At 39.3% G+C, this 23,073-nt stretch overlaps 2 protein-coding genes and 3 non-coding genes across 6 annotated transcripts; 3 read left to right on the top strand and 2 right to left on the bottom strand.

Annotated features, from left to right (window-relative positions):
• The first annotated feature begins 575 nt into the window (after positions 1–575).
• On the top strand, positions 576–5,770 carry LOC145431546 (uncharacterized). 2 transcript variants are annotated; one of them, XM_080307512.1, is made up of 4 exons: positions 576–822; positions 3,005–3,325; positions 4,971–5,081; positions 5,355–5,770. In XM_080307512.1, the coding sequence occupies exons 1-4, from the start codon at positions 774–776 to the stop codon at positions 5,468–5,470; spliced, it is 597 nt and encodes a 198-aa protein (XP_080163638.1). In that variant the 5' UTR covers positions 576–773; the 3' UTR covers positions 5,471–5,770. The 2 variants fall into 2 exon arrangements, with proteins under 2 accessions (XP_080163638.1, XP_080163641.1); XM_080307515.1 differs by having other exon boundaries at positions 577–822; positions 3,005–3,250.
• A 5,178-nt stretch (positions 5,771–10,948) lies between these two features.
• trnaq-uug (transfer RNA glutamine (anticodon UUG)) lies at positions 10,949–11,020 on the top strand. The gene has a single exon. It is a non-coding gene; the product is annotated as a tRNA-Gln (tRNA).
• Positions 11,021–12,574: 1,554 nt separating this feature from the next.
• trnal-cag (transfer RNA leucine (anticodon CAG)) lies at positions 12,575–12,657 on the bottom strand. Its single transcript has one exon. It is a non-coding gene; the product is annotated as a tRNA-Leu (tRNA).
• Positions 12,658–13,689: 1,032 nt separating this feature from the next.
• On the bottom strand, positions 13,690–13,761 carry trnaq-cug (transfer RNA glutamine (anticodon CUG)). The gene has a single exon. It is a non-coding gene; the product is annotated as a tRNA-Gln (tRNA).
• A 4,531-nt stretch (positions 13,762–18,292) lies between these two features.
• LOC113029440 (uncharacterized) lies at positions 18,293–22,750 on the top strand. Its single transcript, XM_026180297.2, has 4 exons — positions 18,293–19,217; positions 19,306–19,677; positions 21,518–21,653; positions 21,752–22,750. The coding sequence occupies exons 1-4, from the start codon at positions 19,160–19,162 to the stop codon at positions 21,801–21,803; spliced, it is 618 nt and encodes a 205-aa protein (XP_026036082.2). The 5' UTR covers positions 18,293–19,159; the 3' UTR covers positions 21,804–22,750.
• Positions 22,751–23,073: the final 323 nt, after the last annotated feature.

Below are 23,073 nucleotides of genomic sequence, written 5' to 3'. Positions count from 1 at the left end.
TGTGAAATCTTTGTTTCATGCAAGATTTTTATATGTCGTTGAGTAGGTGAAGAGATGGTCTTTCCCTTTTCACGTCCTTTGAAATTGCATATTTTGATGTTTTGGGGACTACATCAATAAAACTAATAAACTAAATCATAACAACAATAAAAATAATGTCTAAAAAAAGGCAATAAAAGTGTAACTGGTCAACAATAAAGTGTGAAGCAGTATCATTATTCTTTACCACATATTATGTAGCACACTCTTGCTACATATGTATATGTAAATAATAGTATGTTACAAGCTGTACTTATATTATATATTTATATTCCTGCAAACATATTCTTCACTCAGTGCTCACCATGCTGACTGACATGTTTTTACTTTTTACTTTGCGCTTAAAGATGAAAAATATAAGCCACAATTGATCCTGTGCTTATTTTGTTATCCACATATCTGTTAGTAGGCATTTCTCTTTCTCGTTGACGTAATCTGTCAGTTTTGAGACTTATTTCAAAATAAATGACGAATGTTTCGTTCTCTTCCTCCCTGTTAATAGCGATATATTTTTATTCTCGTCAAACTAAAAAGCGGAACAAGAACTTGTCACTTCCTTTTATCCTCTCAGCAGATGAAAGGATAAACAGAAATTCAATAAGACTTGAAACTAGCTTTCTTTGAAAACCCGTTGTCCGAGGCTTATCACTGACGCTTGGCTTCAGTTCAGAGCCGCACACGCGTCTGTTTTTAATTATTTTGAAAGCTGCCGAGTGGATCAACAGTGAGCAGACATGGAAGCTGTAGTTGGATTGTTTTTGATGATGTTTGGAGTCTGTCATGGTGAGCTGTTCAAATTTTCTCATGTAGTCCTTCGTTAATACTTCGTTTTGTAGTCAAAGTGTTGTTGTTGTTGTTGTTTTAAATCAGCCACGGGATCCTGTACAATCAGTTAAAAAAGTCTGATATTGCAACAGTGCTGGATATTGTTGTAGTCTAAACACCCCCGTCCCCTCCCTGTACACACCCCGTGGGGTAAATATTATTTTGATTATTGGCGATGCTGCTTTGAGAAACGTGAAGTTCGAGACAGCGAGAACCACAGTCACATGTCTTCCAGGCAGTGGTGTGTCTAGAAAATTTTTGTTGGGGGGGCAGGTAGATGCACAGACTTGGAGAAGGGTGGCAGATGTAATTGGCAGATAATGTTAAAAAAATATCTTAACAACTGTTAACCATAATTCAATAACCCTATAAACCTAATAACCGAACGCACTTTTAACTCTTATTAGAATGAGATTTTAACCACTACGGTGCAAAGGTTTTAGATACTGCATTGATAAAGTACAAGAGATACAATCAGTGCTTTGTTGGTGTTTATTCAGCATTCAAGTACAGCAATATTTGCATAGTATTTTTACTGACATATAGCGCACATATGTTTTGGGCAAAAACAGTTTTGAATTTTAAAATACGAACATTTTTAACATACAATTTGCAAATTAGCCAATGCCAATGCAAAACTTTATCTGCCTATTAAAAAAAGAAGATAATCTTCTCACAAACTGGTGTTTGATTTTGAAAAGGAAAAAAGTGGGGAAACAAATGAAAAGACTAACATTTGAATGAAACCTGAAAGCAAGTAAATACTTTCTATGCTGCTCTATACATTTTACGTCAGATAAAACTTTTGTTTGCAAGATTCAGATAATTATTTAATAAGAGCTAGATATTTTAAATGAGAATAAGAAAGAAAAGTATTTCTTTGTGCCCCCCTTTCCCTGTTAATGCCCCACCTGGCCCCCTGGCAAAACTTTCCTAGAGAATGAGAGAAGAAGAGGCAGCTGTGCAGCGTAAACACACAGAATAACTCCAGCTTTGTGTCTTTTTTTCATTCTAGCTGAAGTACGGGACAAACTGCGTCTCTTCTCAGCTTAATACGAAATGCGTAATATTACCGTTCCATTTTTTAAGGAGCCGTTGGCAACTCTACTAACTAACCAGCGGAGGCGTCACCCAGAGGGGAGCCATTGAAATGTGGGGTGAAGAATGTGAGAGGGGTCGTTGATGATTTTGGCTGCCTGTCTAAGGGCCTGTTGGCTGAAAACCTGTGCCAGATTTTTGACAGGCAGGCCAATGATTTTAGAGCACACTGATGCAGTGTGCTGCAGTCTGTATAGCAGCAATCTTCCACTCTTGCTAATTAATCAACCATAGAGAGACAGAATTTTCATTCATTAGAAATCCTGATACTTAGCCTCATCCACCCTAATTGTCAAAACTCTCATAAATCAGTTGTTAAACTCACAACACATAAATTATTTGTTATTATCTATCATCCACATAGCCCTTACTCAGAGTTTCTGATTTAGTGCTCAGTTCAGATAAAATAATTATTGTGGGTGATCTTGACATCCTTGCAGATGCTGAAAGTAGATATAGTTATGACCGTTGAGCTGATTAATTTATATTTGAATAATAATTTTTTTTAAATTTATTTTGTTTGTAGAAAAGCTAATTCAACTTTTGCGAGATCTCGCAAAAGTTGATATTGGCTCGGTTTACAAGACATCACATATTCGCAAAAGTGCTCCGACGTTTTAGGAGATGTATGAAACTTTTGCGAGATCCCGAGTTTGTTTTGCGAGATCTTGCAAAAGTCCGTCTTAATTTTTTTTTCTCCCATGTCCGCTGCGGGGCTCCGAACTATTTACATTTTAAATGGGTCTAGCTTAAGTAACACAATAGGTCATGATGTTATGATGATAGGGCAACATCAGCAGTAACAGTTACCTGAAACATCAAATTATTTTATTATTTGGACATAAATTATGAATTTATATAATTATAAAAAAAAAAGCACAGTTGACTAACTGTGCTCATTCACTTTGTGTGACCTGAGATAGGTCGCACTATTTCTGTTTCAGATAAACATTTGGAAATGCTGCCATAAATGTTCTGGTGGCGACTAAACACAGAAATGAGTGATATCTTTTCTTTAATTCATTATTATTATTATTTACAGGTGTGGAAAGTTACTGTGATGGCAGACCAGATGGAGCTCATTGTTATGGAACTTTGGGAGGAACTTTGGACATCAAACTGATGGACAGCACCTCAGAAATATTCAGTCTCCGACTATTAAAAAATACATCAGTAATAAAATTCAGGAGAAGCAACAGTTCTAGATATAATACGACAGATGAAAGATTTCTGTTTTATCCCAGTAATGGAACACTTAGGATAAATAACCTGAGCAGTACAGACAGCGGTAAATATAACTTTTCAACCTTTAATTCAGATGGAAAAATATCAGCTGAGCGGACTTTACAAATTTTTATTCAAGGTAATTTTTCCCTGTATTACTAGATAGAAATTTAACATTGTTCTACTAATCCATATGCATATATACAGTGTGTAAAAAGAAGTATTGAACACAACACCAATTTTCTAAGTAAATCTTATTTTAAAGGTGGTATTGACATAAAATTCTCACCGGATGTCAGTAACAACCTGTCCAATCCACACACGTAACCCCCCCCCCCCCCCCCCCACAGATGTCCATTAATTATGTTATGTGTAATATTGAGAAATGACAAAGGGAAAAAGGTGCAAAAAAGCATTGAAAATCATGACACCAGCTGAGATCTGTCAGCAATAATAAAGCAGTCCTGTCACTTAGTGCAAATTAATTTTAGGTGGTTCAGTTCCAACTGCTAACCAATAAAAAGGTGTCTTGTTACCAAGGTGTCACACAAGAAATCTCTCATAATGGGTAAAACAAATGAGCAAGACCTTCACAACCTTATTTTTTTAAATAAAACATACTGATAGCATTGGTTACAGACAAAAATGTAAACTACTGAAGTTTACTGATCTCTGTTGAAGCCATAATCCTGAAGTGGAAAGAAAATAAGTTCACCCGGAAGATTTCAGACAGAGGAGTGAAAAGAATAATCCTTTGAGTTCTGATAGCTGGCCCTTCTCATAGGACCAGTTGAGGAGAGCTACAGAAAGACTTGGAATCAGCAGGTACAATTGTTTAAAACGATAAGTAATGCACTCAACCACCATGGCCTGTATGTGCACTCACCATGCAAGATTGCATTGCTGAAGAAGCGTGTTTAAGTTTACTAAACAAAATTTAGATAAGCCTGTGAAATACTGGGAAAATATGTCTGGTCAGATGAAACCAAAAATGAACACTTTGGATACCATAATATATGCCATGTTTAAAGATCAAAAGGCACTGCATATCACCCCCAAAACACCATATCAACAGTGAAGTTTGGAGGTGAGAACATCATGGTGTGGAGCTGTTGTTCAGCATACGGGACTGGCATGCTGGAAAATGCACCAAGACATTTTTGACAAAATCTGCTGCCATCTACCAGGATGATGACGATGAAACGAGGGTGGACGTTTCAGCAAGAGAATGATCCCAAACACAAAGCCACGGAAAATCTAGAGTGGCCCAGCCAATCACTTGACCTGAATCACTTTGAAAATCTATGGAAAGAAATAAAGCTCAGAGATCATAGAATAGGGAGATTCTTGTGTGGAAGAATTGGCAAAATCACTCATGAGCAAGCATGCAACTGGTTTCTCCATACAGGACGCACCAACAAAGGCTTTTGTACAAAGTAGTAAATTCGGTAAGTGTGTTTTCTCTGTGTCATTTCTCTTTATTAAACATATCCTAATTTATGGAAATCTGTGGTTTGATTTCTTTGCGTGTGTGGATTGGACGGGCTTGTCACTGACATCTGGTGAGAATTTCACGGCAATAGTGCTAGAAATATATTACAAAAACTGGTCACTTATTCAATAAATAAATAATCTCTCTGTCTTCTCTATCTTATCTATGATAAATGTAGTTTGTGCTTTTGCTGTTCTTCATTAGAGGCTATAAAGTATGTCCAAGATTGTGTTTTAGCGTCAAAAGTCATCTGTTTGTGTTTCTCTTGGCTCCTGTGTCCTTTTATTTTTAGAAGGAGGTATTTTGCCAGTGATCTGTGGTGTTCTCTCAGCACTGGTGATTTTCTTAGTTGTGGGTGTAGCTGTCATCTGTTTTGAGAGGAGAAAAAACAAAACAAAAAAAGGTACAAAACTTGCTTTTCAATCACCTCACTCAGCCTTTTGCTCTTCTTGTAGATATACAGAATCACATTATGCTTCTTTTTTGAAGACACTTTTTTGCTTTCTTGCTAATGATTTCTTCATAATGTTATAATTTCATTGAAATATGTTGGTATTGCTAACCAGTCAGCTCTACTGCAGTAAAAACATGATCAAAACAGGTCAGAACAGCATGTTTCACAAAAACTATTACCCTAATGAATCACTGATGTTAATTTTATCTTGCTTCTATGCAGAGGAAGATGACCAGGAAGTAATGTACGCTGATGTTAGGATCAGGCAGCAGCAGGAGAAGCAAGTGAAGGGAAGAGAAGAGGAAGTGGAGTATGGCCAAGTGAAGCTTTCACAGTGATCTTATCAGACTGAACCAACGTGATGATTGTACAGAAAGATTGTTTGTGTCGCAAAATCCTTAAAATCAGGTGATTTAGATGGTCTGTGCATTTATACAGACTGCACCACTAAATGCCCACAGAGGGAGGAAGTGATGCTAAATCCCTAAACATCTTTTCTATCACAAAGCGATTTTCTTTGCTTCATCTTTACTTTTGTATTATAACAGAGCATAAATTCATCATTTAAATGGAAATAATTCAAGTAAGAACACTGAAGTTTTGTATGAATTAAAGTGGAGCAACAGCTTTGAGCATGACAACACATCCAGATGTTACAGTTACAGAATATGAGAAAACCTTTTGTTTCGTGTTACTTGGTTTCATCAATGATTAATACTTTTTACTCTGTAAACAAAGACACACCACCTTTTTATTAAAGACAATTCAGATTTATTTATATAGAACTAAATCATAAAATATCAAAAAACCCTACAATAATACAGATATGAGCACGGCCAATTACTTGTTATAGTGACAATAATACCATATTGATAATGTTTTGTCATCAGTCTGGGATCTACATATGTGTTCGTTAGTGTTATGGTGTAAAAATCTCTTTATGCTAAATCAAAAATATAGTATTGTGAATAATGCTTCTATTATGCTAAAGATGTCCATCCATCTATCCATCTTCATCCGCTTTGTCCGGGGCCGGGTCGCGGGGGCAGCAGCCTAAGCAAAGAGGCCCAGACCTCCCTCTCCCCAGCCACCTCCTCCAGCTTGTCCGGGGGAATACCAAGGCGTTCCCAGGCCAGCCGAGAGATATAATCTCTCCAGCGTGTCCTGGGTCTGCCCCGGGGCCTCCTCCCGGTGGGACATGCCTGGAACACCCCACCCAGGAGGCGCCCAGGGGGCATCCTTGTCAGATGCCCGAACCACCTCAGCTGGCTCCTTTCGATGTGGAGCAGCAGCTGCTCTACTCTGAGCCCCTCCCGGATGGCCGAACTTCTCACCCTATCTCTAAGGGAGAGGCCAGCCACCCTTCGGAGGAAGCTCATTTCTGCCGCTTGTATCCGCGATCTCGTTCTTTCGGTCACTACCCACAGCTCGTGGCCATAGGTGAGGGTAGGGACGTAGATCGACCGGTAAATTGAGAGCTTCGCTTTTACACTCAGCTCCCTCTTCACCACGACGGACCGGTGCAACGTCCGCATTACTGCAGCTGCAGCCCCAATCCGTCTGTCGATCTCCGGCTCCCTTCTCCCATCACTCGCGAACAAGACCCCGAGATACTTGAACTCCTCCACTTGGGGCAGGAACTCATCCATGCTAAAGATGTTTTTTGTTTTATTTTAATTGACTGGGTTTTTTATATATTTTGCTTCTCTATAGTTACACAGTCACAACATATTTGTAACATTGATTTTTGTGCATTTGGTGATTTACAGAAATTGCCATGGTCCCTGGGTCTCGGTATTGAAGTTTGGATTTTAGGTTATCTTTGGATTAGGTTTCCGTTATTTTTACTATTTAGTTTTCTGTTCACATAATAGTTTATTCCTTTGTCTGTATATGTTTTTTTTTCTAGCCTTTTCGTTTGTGCCATCGGTTCTTGGCTCTGATGACTTTAAATTTAGTTAGTTCCCCTTTCCAGTGTGTTCCTCCTTCTGTCTTATCTCTGTCCTTTTCTTTCAGTGTTTCCTCATTTCTGTCGACATCTCTCATGCTGTTTTCTTGTCTGCTTCCTCTAGTTACGCTCTTGTTTAACCGTTTAAAGACAAACTGCATCATGTTCAGTTTTTTTAAGAGTTTCTGAGACTTCAACATCATCAGTTTGTTTTTTTGATTCAGGCTTAAAGAGTTCAGTTCAGTTCATGTTCAGTTTTTCTTGATGAGGTTTTTTAGCTTTTCTTCCTGGCTTTGCTCTCACTGATCACCTGATTATCAGCCCATCTGTCTCCTTTTCTCTGACTAACTGATACTTTGACATGACTAAATGATGTAATTACTTTGTTTCTTATCTCTTTAGAGTCTGTTTCACTTACATGTTTTATCACCGTTAATGATTTACTCTTTTAGAAATAATTACACTTCTAAAATGTCAGTTGAATTGCCTTTTTTGTTATGATAAAATAATAATAAATAATTATTAAAGTTTCAGTGAGTAATCTCTATAATTTTTATGGTAAGCTGTGTGGAAGACAGGGGTCGGAGACTGAACACTTAACTAAAGATGGCAGCTTTATTGCTGGAAAAAATGAACTAAAACAACATCAAGGCTGAAAGAAACAAACAAAAGCTAAACTAAACCCAAGGATCTTGAATTTGACAACTAACGACTTGATGTGACTGGAGAACGTAGCACTAACACAACACCACATAGGAAAAATGGAGAACACGACAAAGAACAGAGGGAGACTGGTGATATGATATATTGTCATCCTTTTACAACAACATGAATGTACTATTGCTGTGTGGTTTATTACTATTACTGAAGGTTACTCGCCACCAAGCTAACATTGTTAGCTAGTGTCAGCTGAGGTTAGTTCATAAACTGCAGACTGTTAAACTTGATGGAAGCATTAACAAGAGTTTTTAAATCTGAGAGTCTTTAAATCTAGCTGAGATTGCTCAGCTGAGCAGAGAGACCGATCTTATCAGGGCTCAACTCAGCCAGGCAAAGGGCCTCGGGTCAGGGGTCAGAGAATCGCTCGACAGTGGCAATGAGAGAAGAGGGTTGAGCTGCAGAGAGTAACACCTCAGAGCGCTGCAGAGAGCAGGATGTCTGGGTCCAGCTGTAAAGAGAGGCGGAGCCAGCATGTGTGGACTCCTGAAGAACAACAGCTGACTCAACAGGTAAGATTTAAGGGGTTGTTTGAAGCTCTCTGAGAGCAGCTCACCTTTTAGAAGTGGAGTAGTGGCTGCTCTTATCCTCCCTTCATAGCGTGATGCGACAGGTGTGTCGAGGAATGAACTGCGCTGAGCCTTTAGGTGTTCTCCTCATTCAGATATAGTAATGATTCACATGCAGTGTGTGTCTTGTTTTTTGCTGGGGTTTTTTTTTTTTTTGCTTAGGCAACATCACTCAACACTTTCAGTGCAAACAGAGTGGAGCAATGCCTCCTGGAGCTGAACAGGCAGAGCGCTGCAGCCCAAGGTCAACTGCTGGAAATAATCGAGCAACAGAAGCGAAGTGTTTCAGCCAGAGTCTCTCCCACTGTCTCCCCGATCCCAGCTTCTGCCTTCTGCCCGAATCCAGAATCCAGTGGGTAAAAGCAACATGTCGCTGTCTGTCTGGAGCACACATGACAGTTTAAAATCATTACACCTCATCTTTTGCAGCGGAACGCCTGCAGGCATCAGAGCGGGAGCTCCGGTCACACAGTGGTGGCGGTGAGGGTGAGAGGAGGTGAGTATCAGATCGGCTCAGAGAGGGATGTTATGACAAAGAACAGTAAGGTTATTTTCCAGCACCTTAAACAGACACAAGGTGATGATGTCAGGAAGAAGAACTGACTGAAGATCACATGATGTAGGTGATTAATTATCTTTGCTGCAGGTTTGCTGGCTCTGATGCATCTTCTTACAGTTTTGGAAGAGAAACTAGGGATGGCAAAACACAGGTACACACACGCACGCACGCACGCACGCACGCACGCACGCACGCACGCACGCACGCACGCACGCACGCACGCACGCACAACAGAAATGTTACCAAATAATAATTAACTCACCTCTGTTTTTTGTAGTTCCACTTGCCTTCTTATGAATCCTACAAGACACTGTTCTTTATATAGAGATCATTAAATACTGATCAGATATCAGTATTTGATGAAAGGTCTGTCCCTCACAAACTCCTCCCAGCTGACCCAGTTATAATGAGTTTGGTGGTAAAGATGTGTCGATAAAAATTATGAACCAAAATTTTTATCCGTATTCTGTTTACATTTAAAAAATATTGCTTATAGCACCATTTAATCTATTTAATAGCAGTATTTCAAAGCCCGAACTTATTTCAACATGAAATGCTATCACATATAGATTGTCTGCAGTCCAAAATCCAGTGTAACCTAAATTTGTTCCAGTATTATTCTTAAAGTGGTTTTAGCTGCAACACAAACAGTAAAGGCTTTAGAGTGAAAGTTGCTTATTTTTCTGGAATTGAAAACTCAGTTTCTATCTTTAGGGTTAAGACTGGAGTAAAGCCGTATCCACGCTGTACTGTTTAATCAATGCTTCTCTTGGGCACTTCAATCAGGCCGGTGTGAGAACACTCCTTCCACATCACTACAAACACACGGACTTTGCAACAAAAAAGTTTTTTTGCTCTGCTCCTCCCAAACTCCTCCCAAACTCCTCCCAATAACTGAGATGTCATATAAGATGTATAAGGAGTGTACATGAGTTTCAAATGAGTAATAAAAAAAACAAAAGTCAAAGTAGAATGGCTACACCACATGATTTCCCAGAAACCATGTGACTTAAGTTTCACCTTACTCATAAGCTCATTTATACCAACACGTATAAGTTTGTCTCCACCTGCTGGGCGGTGGCGTGTTTAGAGTGGAGGATGTAGTTGCAGCTGTCCTGCAGGAGGAGGTGGTGCAGGACAAGCAGAGCAGCAGATTTGTGAGTGTTTTGGACTTGAATTAAAAAGACCAAGACATGCTGATGAGGCTGCTGTGTGAAGTAGAGACATGTATAAGGATGTGTATAAAGATTGGGTCTCGCTGTATTGCTCAGGCTGTGCTACAGCATCTATTCACAGGTGCGATCCCACTACTGAGCGACACAGGGGCTTTGACCTGCTCCGTCTCCGACCTGGGCACCCCTCCTTAGGTGACCTGGTGGTCCCGGGCTCCCCCGGGATCACCATATCGATGCCAAACTTAGTGCAGACACCCGATCGACATAGCCTGCTGCAGCTCAGAGCTCCTGAGCTCAAATGATCCTCCAACCTCAGTCTCCCGGTAGCTTGGATTACAGGCACACGCCACCGCACCCAGCGAGAAGCACTTAGGTTAACAGGGCTTTTAACCATGTCTGAGGTGACATCATGACACTAACCTGCTGCCCATCATTAGCAAAGTCGTAATGATGGGCAGCAAAGATGAGGAATGAATGGTGCACAGTTGTTATATGCAAGTTTTTAGAAAGCTCGTGGTTAACCCTAGAGCATTTTGTCACAATATCAAGAAGAGTAACGCTTCAATGTCAGAAGTGGGATTCAAACCCACGCCTCCAGGGGAGACTGCAACCTGAACGCAGCACCTTAGACTGCTCAGCCATTCTGACATTGCAGTGTCAGTTTGGTGGAGGTTACCACTGTTAGATACTTCGGAAGAAACAAACATTATCCCTCTCATAACACATATAGCAGCTGTTCAGCCATGGAAACGTAATGCGAATAATCTACAATGTCATCCATATTGATCATTTGGCTGAATACTTTTAGGCAGGTTGCCATGACCTGACAGTTCACACACTTTCGCATTGGTTCCATGGTGTAATGGTTAGCACTCTGGACTTTGAATCCAGCGATCCGAGTTCAAGTCTCGGTGGGACCTGCTTATTGGGAGGTGAAACCATACTGCATGTCACGTAATGATAACTTGTGCAGGTTTTTGGTCGCCAAGCGGTCTAAGGCACTGCATTCAGGTCGCAGTCTTCTCTGGAGGCGTTTGTTTGAATATAGCAGCTATTCAGCCATGTAAACACATACTACGAAGCTCGTGGCGCCCACTTTCTGTGCTGACTTTGAGGTCGGAAGAGGTTTGGAGCTGTGCAGTTAGAGAGTCAGCAGAGTGTTTGTGACTTTTGCGCACAGGCGCACCTCAGCACTCGGATACTCCAATCTGTAACTTTGTGTGGGTTGTAACTGAATTTCAGACAGCTCTTTAGTACCACATAGTGACTGACAAGTGAAGGACCTCTTTAGTGATTGACAAGTGTTTTGTAAAGGCAGACGTCATGATTAGCTGCTTGATTTTATACACCTCTGACTGAAAGCACAATGTGCTAGAGAAGACATGCACTATGGTTTCATATCCCAAAAGCAAATCCCACTGGATTCGCTGGATTCAGAGTGCTAACCATTGCACCGTGGAACCACGACAAATCATATCAGCATTATTGTCGTAGTATTTTTAAATGGCTGTACAAGAAAAAGAACGCCAGATGCATTGGCTGCATTTTAAGATTAATAGTCGTATAAAACTTTGTTGTTCACAAAATTTGTAAACTTATGGACAAAATCTTTGCATACGTTTTAAAAATGCACAATTTCTATTTGCATTTCAAGTTATGAAGATAATTTACTAAACATGTCTGTGGTTTTTACAGTAAGAAGAAAATATTACTACTACTAGGATTTTATGTTCTTGTGTGATTTCAGATCAGTTGTGTTAATACAGTATGTCAATGAAAAAATAACTGTAAATTCAGACACGTGAGGTTGTGCTGAAAAGAATGATACCAAGCAAGGCAAGGTAAAAAAAACAAAAAAAAAACAAACAAACATTCAAACAAACAAACATTTACACAGTAAACATCTGAAATGATGACAGCCTTTCATATTTTAATACCATCACATGGGAAGGACCAGTCCTTATTTTGGGATAGTTGGAGTAAAAGATAAAGATTGTTTCAACTTGCTGAAAGTTTTGACTTCACAAAATCAGGTTTTTAGCACATCAGTGTCAGTGTGAACAAATCCACTCTCTAGTGAATTTTATTACAATTATCTAGAATGTTGTTACACTGTGCATGATTACAAAATCCACTGCTGTCAGGGATGAACAGTGCACAACTCTCATAGTTGCCAGTTTCAAGTGTATTTTGTCACAACAGTAAGAAGTCTCCAAAGGTTGATTCTGTTCATCTGGATGTAGCGTTTTCAGTGGGAGAAACGTCTCGTCACTCATCCAAGTGACTTCTTCAGTCTCAGCTGACTGCAGGTTTCCCCAATCTTATAAACAGTATATTTGCATAATGACTGAAAGCAGCCCCCTGAAGGAACAGTGGGCTCGGAGGTCAGTTCCTTCATCATGATTATGCAAATTCTCATGACCATTGATCAAAGACCCATGAGTACCAGTAAGAAAGAAGTGCAAAAAGTCAATTGTCAGAAGTGGGATTCGAACCCACGCCTCCAGGGGAGACTGCGACCTGAACGCAGCGCCTTAGACCGCTCGGCCATCCTGACATATTGAAACTTACTACTAGTTGAATAATCCCGCGCAGTTGCTGATTTCCATTTGACATACTTGTATGTTAAGTGCATGTAATAAACAAAAACAAATAAAAAATAATTACAAAGAAAATATATTGATTTTAAAGTTTGTGTTAAATGTTGTAAGTCAGATCGAAATAGAAAGATCAGGTGTGGGTGGACAGGAATGATTAGATGTCAACAACTTGATTGGACGGCCAAAGTGTGAAATGTGACGTCCTGTGAGGGAAGCGTGAAAAAGCGTGAGCAGGTATAAAAATTAGGTAAAAAAAAAGACATTCTGGGTTCTTCCATTTTGTCTTTTGCGAGATGAGCAGTTGGGAAGGTTGGATCTAAGAGGTTCACAGTTGAAAGTTCAAGCTGAGACGCTAGAGGGGGAACCGCAGCCCAACTGGTTTCAAATGAATGCCCAGCTGCTTTCCTGTTGGGTGATTTTCATCAACACAGAACACGGGGATAAATGCATTTTTGGTTCCATCCTCTCTCCTCACCAATAAAATAAGAATAAAATCTGTATTAGCTCAACGTGGTTTAGTCAGATAAGTGTTGTTTACTTACATAATTGTTTGGCGACCATAAACATGCACGTGTTATCATCAAATTTTCATCTCATGCTGCTGTTACACATGCTACAGATTTAAAACAAGTGGGGCTTAAAACTTTACTTTGGAAGACATAAATATTATACTTCACAAAACACATAGCTGCTGTTCAGCCATGGAAACCAATACCACGATGTTCATGCTTGTTTGTTTTTTGATGTTAAAGACAGAGGAGGTTTAGTTGGCTGTACAGTTGTTGAGTCAGCAGCGTGTTTGTGACTTTTACTCTGTAACTTGGTGTGGTGTGCAACTGAATTTCACACAGCTCTTTAGTGATTGACAAGTGTTTTGTAAAGGCATGGTTAGCTGCTTGATTTTATACAGCGTTCACTGAAAACACAATTCATACAGAAATTCAAAGTGCCAGAGAAGATATGTAGTATGGTTTCACCTCGCAAATATCAGGTCCCACCGAGATTTGAACTCGGATCACTGGATTCAGAGTCCAGAGTGCTAACCATTACACCATGGAACCCCTGTTGTAGTGGCTATACTGTCAGGTCATGGCAACCTGTCAAAAAGTATTCTGAATTAAGTAAGAACGGTTCCATGTAAACCCATGCCGGAGGTGGATCAGATGAGAAATAGTATATCATCATGCGCAATTGTGCAGCCCAATAGTCCAACTGAAAGTTAGGACCCTTAAGCCCACCCCTGTCAAATGGCAGATATAATAGAATTAACCGAAGCCGATGGCGATGATTTTGCCAAATAAAATTGGTAATAATTTTCTTTAAGTTAAGAAAAAGACCTACAGGTACTAGTAGAGGAATATTCTGAAATAAGAAGAGGATTTTAGGGAGTACGCTCATCTTCACAATAATATGATATGGGTCGATTTGCCTACCTATCTACAACCTCTGGCGAAGCGGATGGCACAACACAGAAGAGCACAGAAGAGGTCAAGGCCCAGCCAAAAGTGAGTTTCAACAATGAGATGGGATTCATGATAAAAAATGAAAAATGTCAATGTGATGACATCCAAAGAGGGAGCTCGCAGTTCCCAGTTTTCATGCTGATGTTAAAGTCAGAGGAGGTTTAGAGATGTGGAGTCAGTGAGTCAGGAGAGTGTTTGTGACTATTACGCACAAGCACAACTCAGCACTCAGACACCCCACCGTGTAACTTTGTGTGGTGTACAACTGAATTTCAGACCGCTCTTTAGCACCACATAGTGATTGACAAGTATTTGTAAAGGCAGACGTCATGTTTAGCTGCTTGATTTTATACACCTCTCACTGAAAACACAATTGTAGCACAGTTCTGGTGTGCCAGAGAAGACATGCAGAATGGTTTCATCTCCAAAAAGCAGGTCTCACCAATTTTTGAATTCAGATCACTGGATTCTAGGTCCACAGTGCTAACCATTACACCATGGAAGCACTACTGAACAAAAAAGGTATGACTACCAGATTGTTGCACTGTGACAGCACCATACCAGATGGAAACCAGAAAAAGAAAATGTGGGATAAAATAAGACAGATTATAGTTACTAAATGACTACAAATCACTTCAAATTTGAAAAAGGAAAGAAAATTAAAAGCAAAAAACAAATACATAAGAGAACAAAAGAAAAGAAAGACTAGCTCATAAGAGGGAAAAATTGATTGAAATGATCAAAAACCTCACCTTATGATAGTTCTTGTTTTGAATACAATATTTGAGCGAGCTGACTGGAATTTTCTCGATACTGTTAGATAATAATCATATATTGTTATATTTGTGTCTTTAAAAAAGATAATTCCTCAGTGGACAGTTAACTCCTGATAAACCTTTTTATAAGACAGTCATTCAAATCTGTGGTTATAACTTATAACACTTTAGTGTACTACTTAAACACTAAAGTGGGCCTCACATGAGATGTCAGTGCCAGCACCCTCTTCGTTGTAAATGTTAAATTCACCTTGAAGAGGTGATTGATCAGAAAAAAAAACGTACACTACTTTAAAACGATGGTTCCCTCTAAAAGGATAAAGTCAAGCACCCATACCCCCACTTTAGGCATCAAAAGTTACATTTTTCCTTTAACACTGAAGACTCACAGATTTTACCAGGTCTTTACACACACACACACACACACACACACACACACACACACACACACACACACACACACACACACACACACACACACACACACACACACACACACACACACACACATCTTTCAAGGCCAATTCTACACAGGTTGTCAGCTAGGCCCGAGTTAGGTCTGTATCTTAAAAATTATTTTAGTTGTTTATATTTTAGTTCTTATCTTATCAAACTCAGACATTAATAAAAAACATTACCATAGACATTTTCACTACTCAAACTTCACTACTACAGAGCAGTACATTTAGGTCAGGGGAACAATATCCCCAAATGATCACCTTCTGTCACCAGTTTTAGCTCACCTTTTTATATAAATAAATACATATTATTATATTATAATATATTATACATATATTTGTTTATGGGCAACATGGTGGTTATCACTGTTGCCTCACAACAAGAAGGTCCTGTGTTTAATTCCACCATCAGGCTGAGATCTTTCTGAGTGGAGTTCAAAAAGAATTTCTGTTACTACTGAGGCCCACCTGCTTTACCTTTGTGGCCCACCAGGCCCCCCCACACCACTCTTTGGGAATCACTGTGGTAGATGTTTACTATTTACACTTAGCTATCATATGACTATTTAGTATTATTTTCTCCTTTTGGCTGCTCCACCATCACCCAGGACCTGAAGTGGGAGCCCACCATCACCTCCGTCATCAAGAAAGCCCAGCAGAGGATGTACTTCCTGAGGCAGCTGAAGAAATTCAACCTGCCAACACGGACGATGATGCAATTCTACACTGCAATCATCGAGTCCATCCTCACCTCCTCCATCACCGTGTGGTACGCTGGAGCCACTATCAGGGACAAACAGAGACTGCAGCGTGTTGTGCGCTCTGCTGAGAAGGTGATTGGCTGCAGACTCCCATCTCTGCAGGACCTGTACACCTCCAGGACACTGCGGCGTGCAGCTCGGATCTCAGCTGACCCTTCTCACCCTGGACACAGTCTGTTTGACCTGCTCCCCTCAGGCAGGAGGCTCCGGTCCATTCGCACCAGAACCTCTCGCCACAAGAACAGTTTCTTCCCCTCTGCTGTTGGACACATGAACAATAACCACATGACTGTCCCCGCCACTAACACATGACCCTACGCTGTGTCACTGCATCATTTCATGTCTGGCACTGATCACCACCTGCACTCATGTATATATCTTTCTACGTAGCACTCATAATTCTTATTCTCATGTATATATCTCATGTATATCTCATGCACATATCTTTCTTTCTACATAGCACTTTAATTCTTATTGTTTGCACTGAAGCACCGCAGCAATTTCCTAATGTTGTAAACCTCAACATCTGGCAATAAACCCATTCTGATTCTGATTCTGATTCTCTCTTTAGTCACAAAAGATCATCTTCCTCCATCTCACCCCATCCCTGTAACATCTGTCACACGATCCCTGTGTATATCGTCCTCCTCTACAAACATGAACCTACTCTGAGGTCTTCCTCTTTTTCTCCTGCTTGGTAGCTCCTTATCTTTGTCCATTGTATCCACTAGCCCTATTCTGGACATGTCCAAACGATCTCAGTCTCTTTAACTTTGTCTCCAAACTGGACAGTCTAAGGTGTCCAAATGAGAGACTCATTTCTAATCCTGTCCATTCTGGTCACTGCCAATGGAAATCTTAACATATTAAACTCTGTCACCTCCAACTCTGCGTCTTTTATTTTTGTTATTGCCAGTCTCCAAATCATACATCATAATAGGTCTCACTACAACCTTATAAACCTTCCTTTTTGCTGCTATTTACAAATAACCCCACACAGTCATGTCCACCCACTCCACTTGGCCTGCATGCTTTGCCTGTTTGCTTTGGATGATTGACCTGAGACATTTAAACTACTTCACCTTCATTACCTGTACTTGTTGCAGTGTCACTGTTACCCATTTACACACATTTAGTCTGTCTTGCTTCTACTGACTTTTCATTCCTCTTCTCTTTAGAGAAAACCTCCACTTTTCCAGGCTGACTGGTCCCTACTCTCTAAACAGATCAAAATGTCATCTGCGAACAACATAAATCCACAGAGACTCCTGCCTGACCTCATCTATCAACCTGTGTATCACCTTCACAAATAGGTGGCTCCCATCTGATCCCTGATGCAATCCCACCCCTACCTTGAACCCATCTATCTCATCACCTGCACACCTGCACACCACGCTCTTGCTTTCTTTATCCATCGCATCACCCTCTCATAATCACATATTTGTATGCCACTTTTGACTTCCTCCTGCAATACCGCAGTTCTTTTCTTAGCACCCTATCATATGCTTTCTCTAGATATTCAAATAAACAGTGGAACTCCTTCTGACCTTCTTTATACCGCTTCAACACTCTCAAAGCAAACATCTATAGTGCTCTTTCTTTGCATGAAGTCATAATGCTGTTCACTGATTGTCACCTCTCCTCTTAACCTAGCTTCAACAACTCTTTCTCATATCTTCATGGTATGGCTCATGAACTTTATTTGGAAAATAGAATACAACAGAACAGAATAGAATAGCTCTTGGTTAACTCCTGCAAATTGTATATTTACATTTTATGCTGAATATATGTTGAACTGGTTATTTTGTGGCATTGCACTGTGGCAGAGTAAAAACTTATGAGATGCCCAACTAATGCCAACATGTACATTCTGATGGACGTGTGCGCATGGATGTAGTTGTCACTTCTATTTTTAGGGCAGAATAAGAAGATGTATACAAAATAAAAGTCAAAGTAGACTCACTGACTATAAAAGCCCTGCACCACACACAGTTCCATCTCTGCTCTGTAAAGCAGGAAGTACCAATGCATGGGTCTTTTTTTTTGGCTGATGAGCTTTTCTCACTTGTAGCTCAGTGCTTACATACTACCTTAGCCTGTGCTGCTCTGTGCATCTATTTAACTGTAAGTAAACTATTTACATTCATCTTTACCTTGATTAAACAATAGTTTACCTGATTCTTCTTATATTCATGTTCATCATCACTCCTCATGCTAAAGGCCTGCTAATTAGCCTGAGGCTAATTAGAAAAGTGAAGATCTGTAATGTTTGCTTCCATCGCATAATCACGTCATGTTCATTTATTTATTTATTATTGTTGTTTATTATTTAGTTGTGTAGCTGAGATTCTCATATTGAATTCAGCCTCCTTTGGTAGACAAAAGGCTTCTTTGTTTGTTGGTCAGCATTGCCTCACCGTTTCATATTGTGCTCATGATTTGCATCCTTTTAGTAAGCTGCTTTTTCATAGGTTGTTTATATTTTATTCTTTCTACGCCAATTTGTTTCCTTCCTTTCAGAAAGCAAACTCTGCAAACTTACAAACATAAAATGATGTCTCTCTTGGACACCCTGTAAAGACTCTTAAGCAATAAAGCTCTCCCCACAGGAACAACTGTTTGTGACTTAACGTGTCACTTCAGATGTTGCATGTTCTTTCTCAAAAGTACATGTGAAGAAAGTATGTGTGCCTGACACACTTTTGAAAGTGAGTTTTGTCTAGATTTCGTTTTGCGTATAAAAGTGAGGGGGAAATTGTTTATTTGCATTTGATGGATATTTCTTGAAATCAGGTCACTACAAAACGCAAACAACTCATCTGAGTCTTTTTGTTGGCAAGCAGAAGTGAAAGTTGATTTCCTAACTTTGAAAATAACTAAATATATCATCTCCCGTTGACTGTTTCCTGTCAGTTAGGACTCAGGTTTGCAGCAGATTTACACCCAGATTTGTACATAATTTTCTAGAAGCTTTGAAAGATTAAAACCACACCGTGGATGAATGATGAGCATGGAACAGTTTTTTTTTATCATTGTGCTACTAGCAGGAGGAACTCAAGGTAAGATTGTCCTCATAAAGAAGCCAAACATTCACATTTGTAGTGTGAATAATTTCACCTCATGTTCTATTAAATGCATCTTCTCCAGCTCTCTTTCCAGTTGATGCGACCACATGTGACCTCAGGACGAGCACATGTCCATGCTCTCCTCTTCTTGAAGGAACTGTGTATATCCAAGTAATGACTGATGCTAGTGGCCGTGAAATGAAGTGTTTGAAGGTGCTTCCCAATGAGACAAAAACTGTGTTCAGTCTGAAGAAAGAAAAAATAATGACAGACAAGGAATTTAACAACAGACTAACGTTTATAATCAAGAACGGGACACTCAAGATCACAAACCTGAAGAAGAATGATTCAGGTCAATACAGCATTGAGATCTTTAATTCAAATGGAGTCCAAGAGAAAAACATTAATTTCACCCTGGATGTTAAAGACAACAGCAAAGTTGAAAGCAAGTTATGTAAGTTACTCTTTATTGCCTAGTTTTTTATGTTATTATAAAGTTAATTACAAATGTAAGCATCATGTGGCAGTAGAACTGTTAAACACAGTAAACATCACTTGTGCAACAAATGATAGAAGCTAGAATGGGGGAAAAACATATGGAAAGAAAGATGGAAATGTACAGTGAACAGAATAGAACAGAGTATATGTTGATGCAGTATTTGTCTCTCTATTGGTATTTGTGGTCATTTAGCCACACATGGGCTGCTATTCATTTTTATGATTTAATCATCTTTTATTACCCAGTAACTACCACCTAAACTCTAAAGGCACACTGAAACTTTCCACTTGGTCACTGATTATTATTAGTTGCATTAAATGAGAACATTAAGCTGTGAAGAAGAAATATTTTAGCAGATGCGGTTTTGTGACAGGAAATTTGCCCTTGTTCAGCACAAGTTTTCAGTGTGGCTTTTCTTCAGTGTGTAACACTACCAGCTCTGGTGTGGTATGGTCAGGTTTAGTGAAAGATAAAAAAAAAGAATAATATTTATCTATCTACCAATTTCCTTCACAATGTGCTTCACAAAAAGAATGAAAAGAATAAAAGAAAAGAACATGTGTGAATCAGAAAGTGTTAACATGCAAAGGCTATGGAAGAAACAAAGCTGAAGTTCTTAATACTTGTATGGAGGTCACTTAATGAAGTATTAAATAACATGTAATAATGTTAACTATTAGTTATATAGTAGTGAATCCTCAACCCCATAACAAGCTGACTTGTTTCATACGAGTATTAAGATCTTCCTTGTTGCAAATGCAGTTACATTTGCTTTAACATAAATTACTTCATAACTTGGTTAATAAATGGTAAACTTATAGTTAAATACTTTTAACTATTTTATTTTTTAATAAAATTATAATGTGTAAAAATATGTTAATTTTTTATGAAATTATCTGAATTGTTATTGTAAAGTAATAGTAACTTTAAAACAATGCTAATCAGCTCTGTCTAGAGCATCTATAAATATTATAGATGTTTGTAGAGCTCATGGATAGTGTCATGTGGTGTTTGTGAAGGACCCAAAGCACAGGCATTGGCTGATGTGTGAGTGAGCTTTATTGAAGGAGAATGACATACAACCAATAGCGAGGGTGGTGAGAAACAGAACTAAGAAATGAGGAAACTGCACACAGGAGGGAGACACAGCTGAACCTAATGAATCTGATGAGACAGGGAGGATGCAAACTGAATACACTGACACAGACCTTCACAATAAAACAGGACACTCAACACACATGCAAAGACACAGACTAAGAAACACGGGCCTTACACAGAGGGAACACACCAGCAGGGAATGACAAGACACAGAGCAGAGGGAGCACAGGATAACATGAGGTGCAACGGGGCCAAAACCTAGGACCTACAAATAGAAACTCAAAACATAGACAGCCATAACATGGAAAATAGATACTAAACAACTCCACATACTGGGCCACAGACCCAGGACTCTGACAGGTAGACCGGCAGGGAGGAGGTGGAACCTGGAGGGCAATGCAACACGTTTGAGTGTTTTCCCCCATTGTTCCAGTCTTCTTTCACCACCTCTTTATTTAGTTTAGTCACTAAAGTTACTTGATTAGTTTTAGAAAAAGATTGACGTGAAATACATCAACTCACATCCCTACATCTTAAGAAACAAGGCTTAAGGGTACCCAGTGTGTGGGGGTTGTGCCCAAACATTTATATATTTACAGTTAGTTAACCATAATAATACCAAAGTCTTACCAAAGTTTACGCTTGAATAAATTGTAAGTACTGTACTTATAATTATCACTGTGTTCTCTTCTCTCAGCACAGAGTTTTCCTTACCTGAGGCTAGTCTTTGCTGCACTGGGATCTCCTCTGATAGCAGTGTCATGCTGTGTTGTGTATCGGGAACTGAAGCATCTTAAGAAGACTTCTAACAAGGCGGCCCATGATCAAAAGAGGTTAATAAACAATTACATAATTCCAGTGAATACCATCATTTGATGGGTAATTGTAAAAGTCTTTGTTTTGCTATAATTGTTTTTTCTTTCTTTCACAGCCTCAGGTTTGAAACAGAGAATATAAACCTTAAGTGTGAGTCTGAGCTTTAGTGAACTGACCTCTTTCATAATCAGCACTGGACACTGAACTGAGGATCAATGAAATAAAAATAAAAAGGAAATTCAAAAACAACAATCAGGAGTATGTCTGTGTAGGTTCTCAGTCATCCAGGTCATGGTAATCTAAGGAGCTTGGCTTGAAAGCAACTGGACTTCGCTGAGTTTCTTGAAGACGCTTCACCTCTCATCCGACAAACCTCTTCAGTTCTGAAACCAAATGGTGGAGTGTTTCACTTAAGAAGGTCTTTGACCCACTAATAATCATGTCCGTCATCATATGACCCAAGGTGTAAGTCATTACCATTACAACACCAAGTGTCTGCCACCTACAACCCAGTTTTTAGATCCTTTCCCAGGTTCCTCAATCCCTGCTTTGTCAAGTGATGGGTCACATAATAGTTTTAGGTAAGGGCTTAGGGTGGTTTCACTCAAAACCTCTGGTGGTAAGGACTCATGCTTTGTTTTTTTAAACACCTTGGCTCATGCAATGAAGCACACGATCAATCGTGGGTCAATGATGCTCATAAGGGACAACTCCTACCAGGGTTTAAACACCTGGGACTCTCCACCATTTGTTTTTAGAAGTGAAGATGCCTCTTGGACCAGAGATGAAACATTTTCATGAAACTTAAAGAAGTCCAGTTGCTTTCTTTTCCAAGCTGCTTAAACATCAGGAGGTGACTGTGGAAGTTTCATATTGTATGTGTTTAATGTTGAAAAAGACTTGAAAACAATACAAATTTTATGCTTGTAGCTATGTGATCATATTTTACAGGCCACATAAGAATATAGAGTCATGTATATTATGTTGATTCAAAGTTCCTTAAAAGCAATAAAAACACTGTAAATGAATGGGAAAAGTATTTTTCAGTGAGTAAGTAGGCATTTTTAAAAAAATATTTCACTCTAGTTAGAAATATATTAAAAGATATATCAAACCTTGTGTTTAGTGCCTCATTTAATTCATATATTACTTTGTATGAATAAAAAAAGTTTGAAAATTGTGTTTTAATTATAACTAATAGGATGGCATATTTATCAGTGTGGATTTGACATTAGGAAAACTGACAGGAAAAAATGAAGAGAAATAAAAGTACAATAGCTGGGCTCTTTGTGGGCCTGCAGTTTGTATGTTGACCATTGTCTGCGTTTCACTTCCTACATATGGTAGTGGTGTAAAATGAACATATCTCATTGTATGGTGAGATCTCAGGGTGAAACTGAGGCTCTGTGTTGCTAAAATATTCACAAACTTCTACAT

This window comes from Astatotilapia calliptera, chromosome 2 (assembly GCF_964374335.1).
Source record: "Astatotilapia calliptera chromosome 2, fAstCal68.1, whole genome shotgun sequence".
Lineage (NCBI taxonomy): Eukaryota > Metazoa > Chordata > Actinopteri > Cichliformes > Cichlidae > Astatotilapia > Astatotilapia calliptera.
This window is presented reverse-complemented; position numbering and strand designations above follow the sequence as displayed.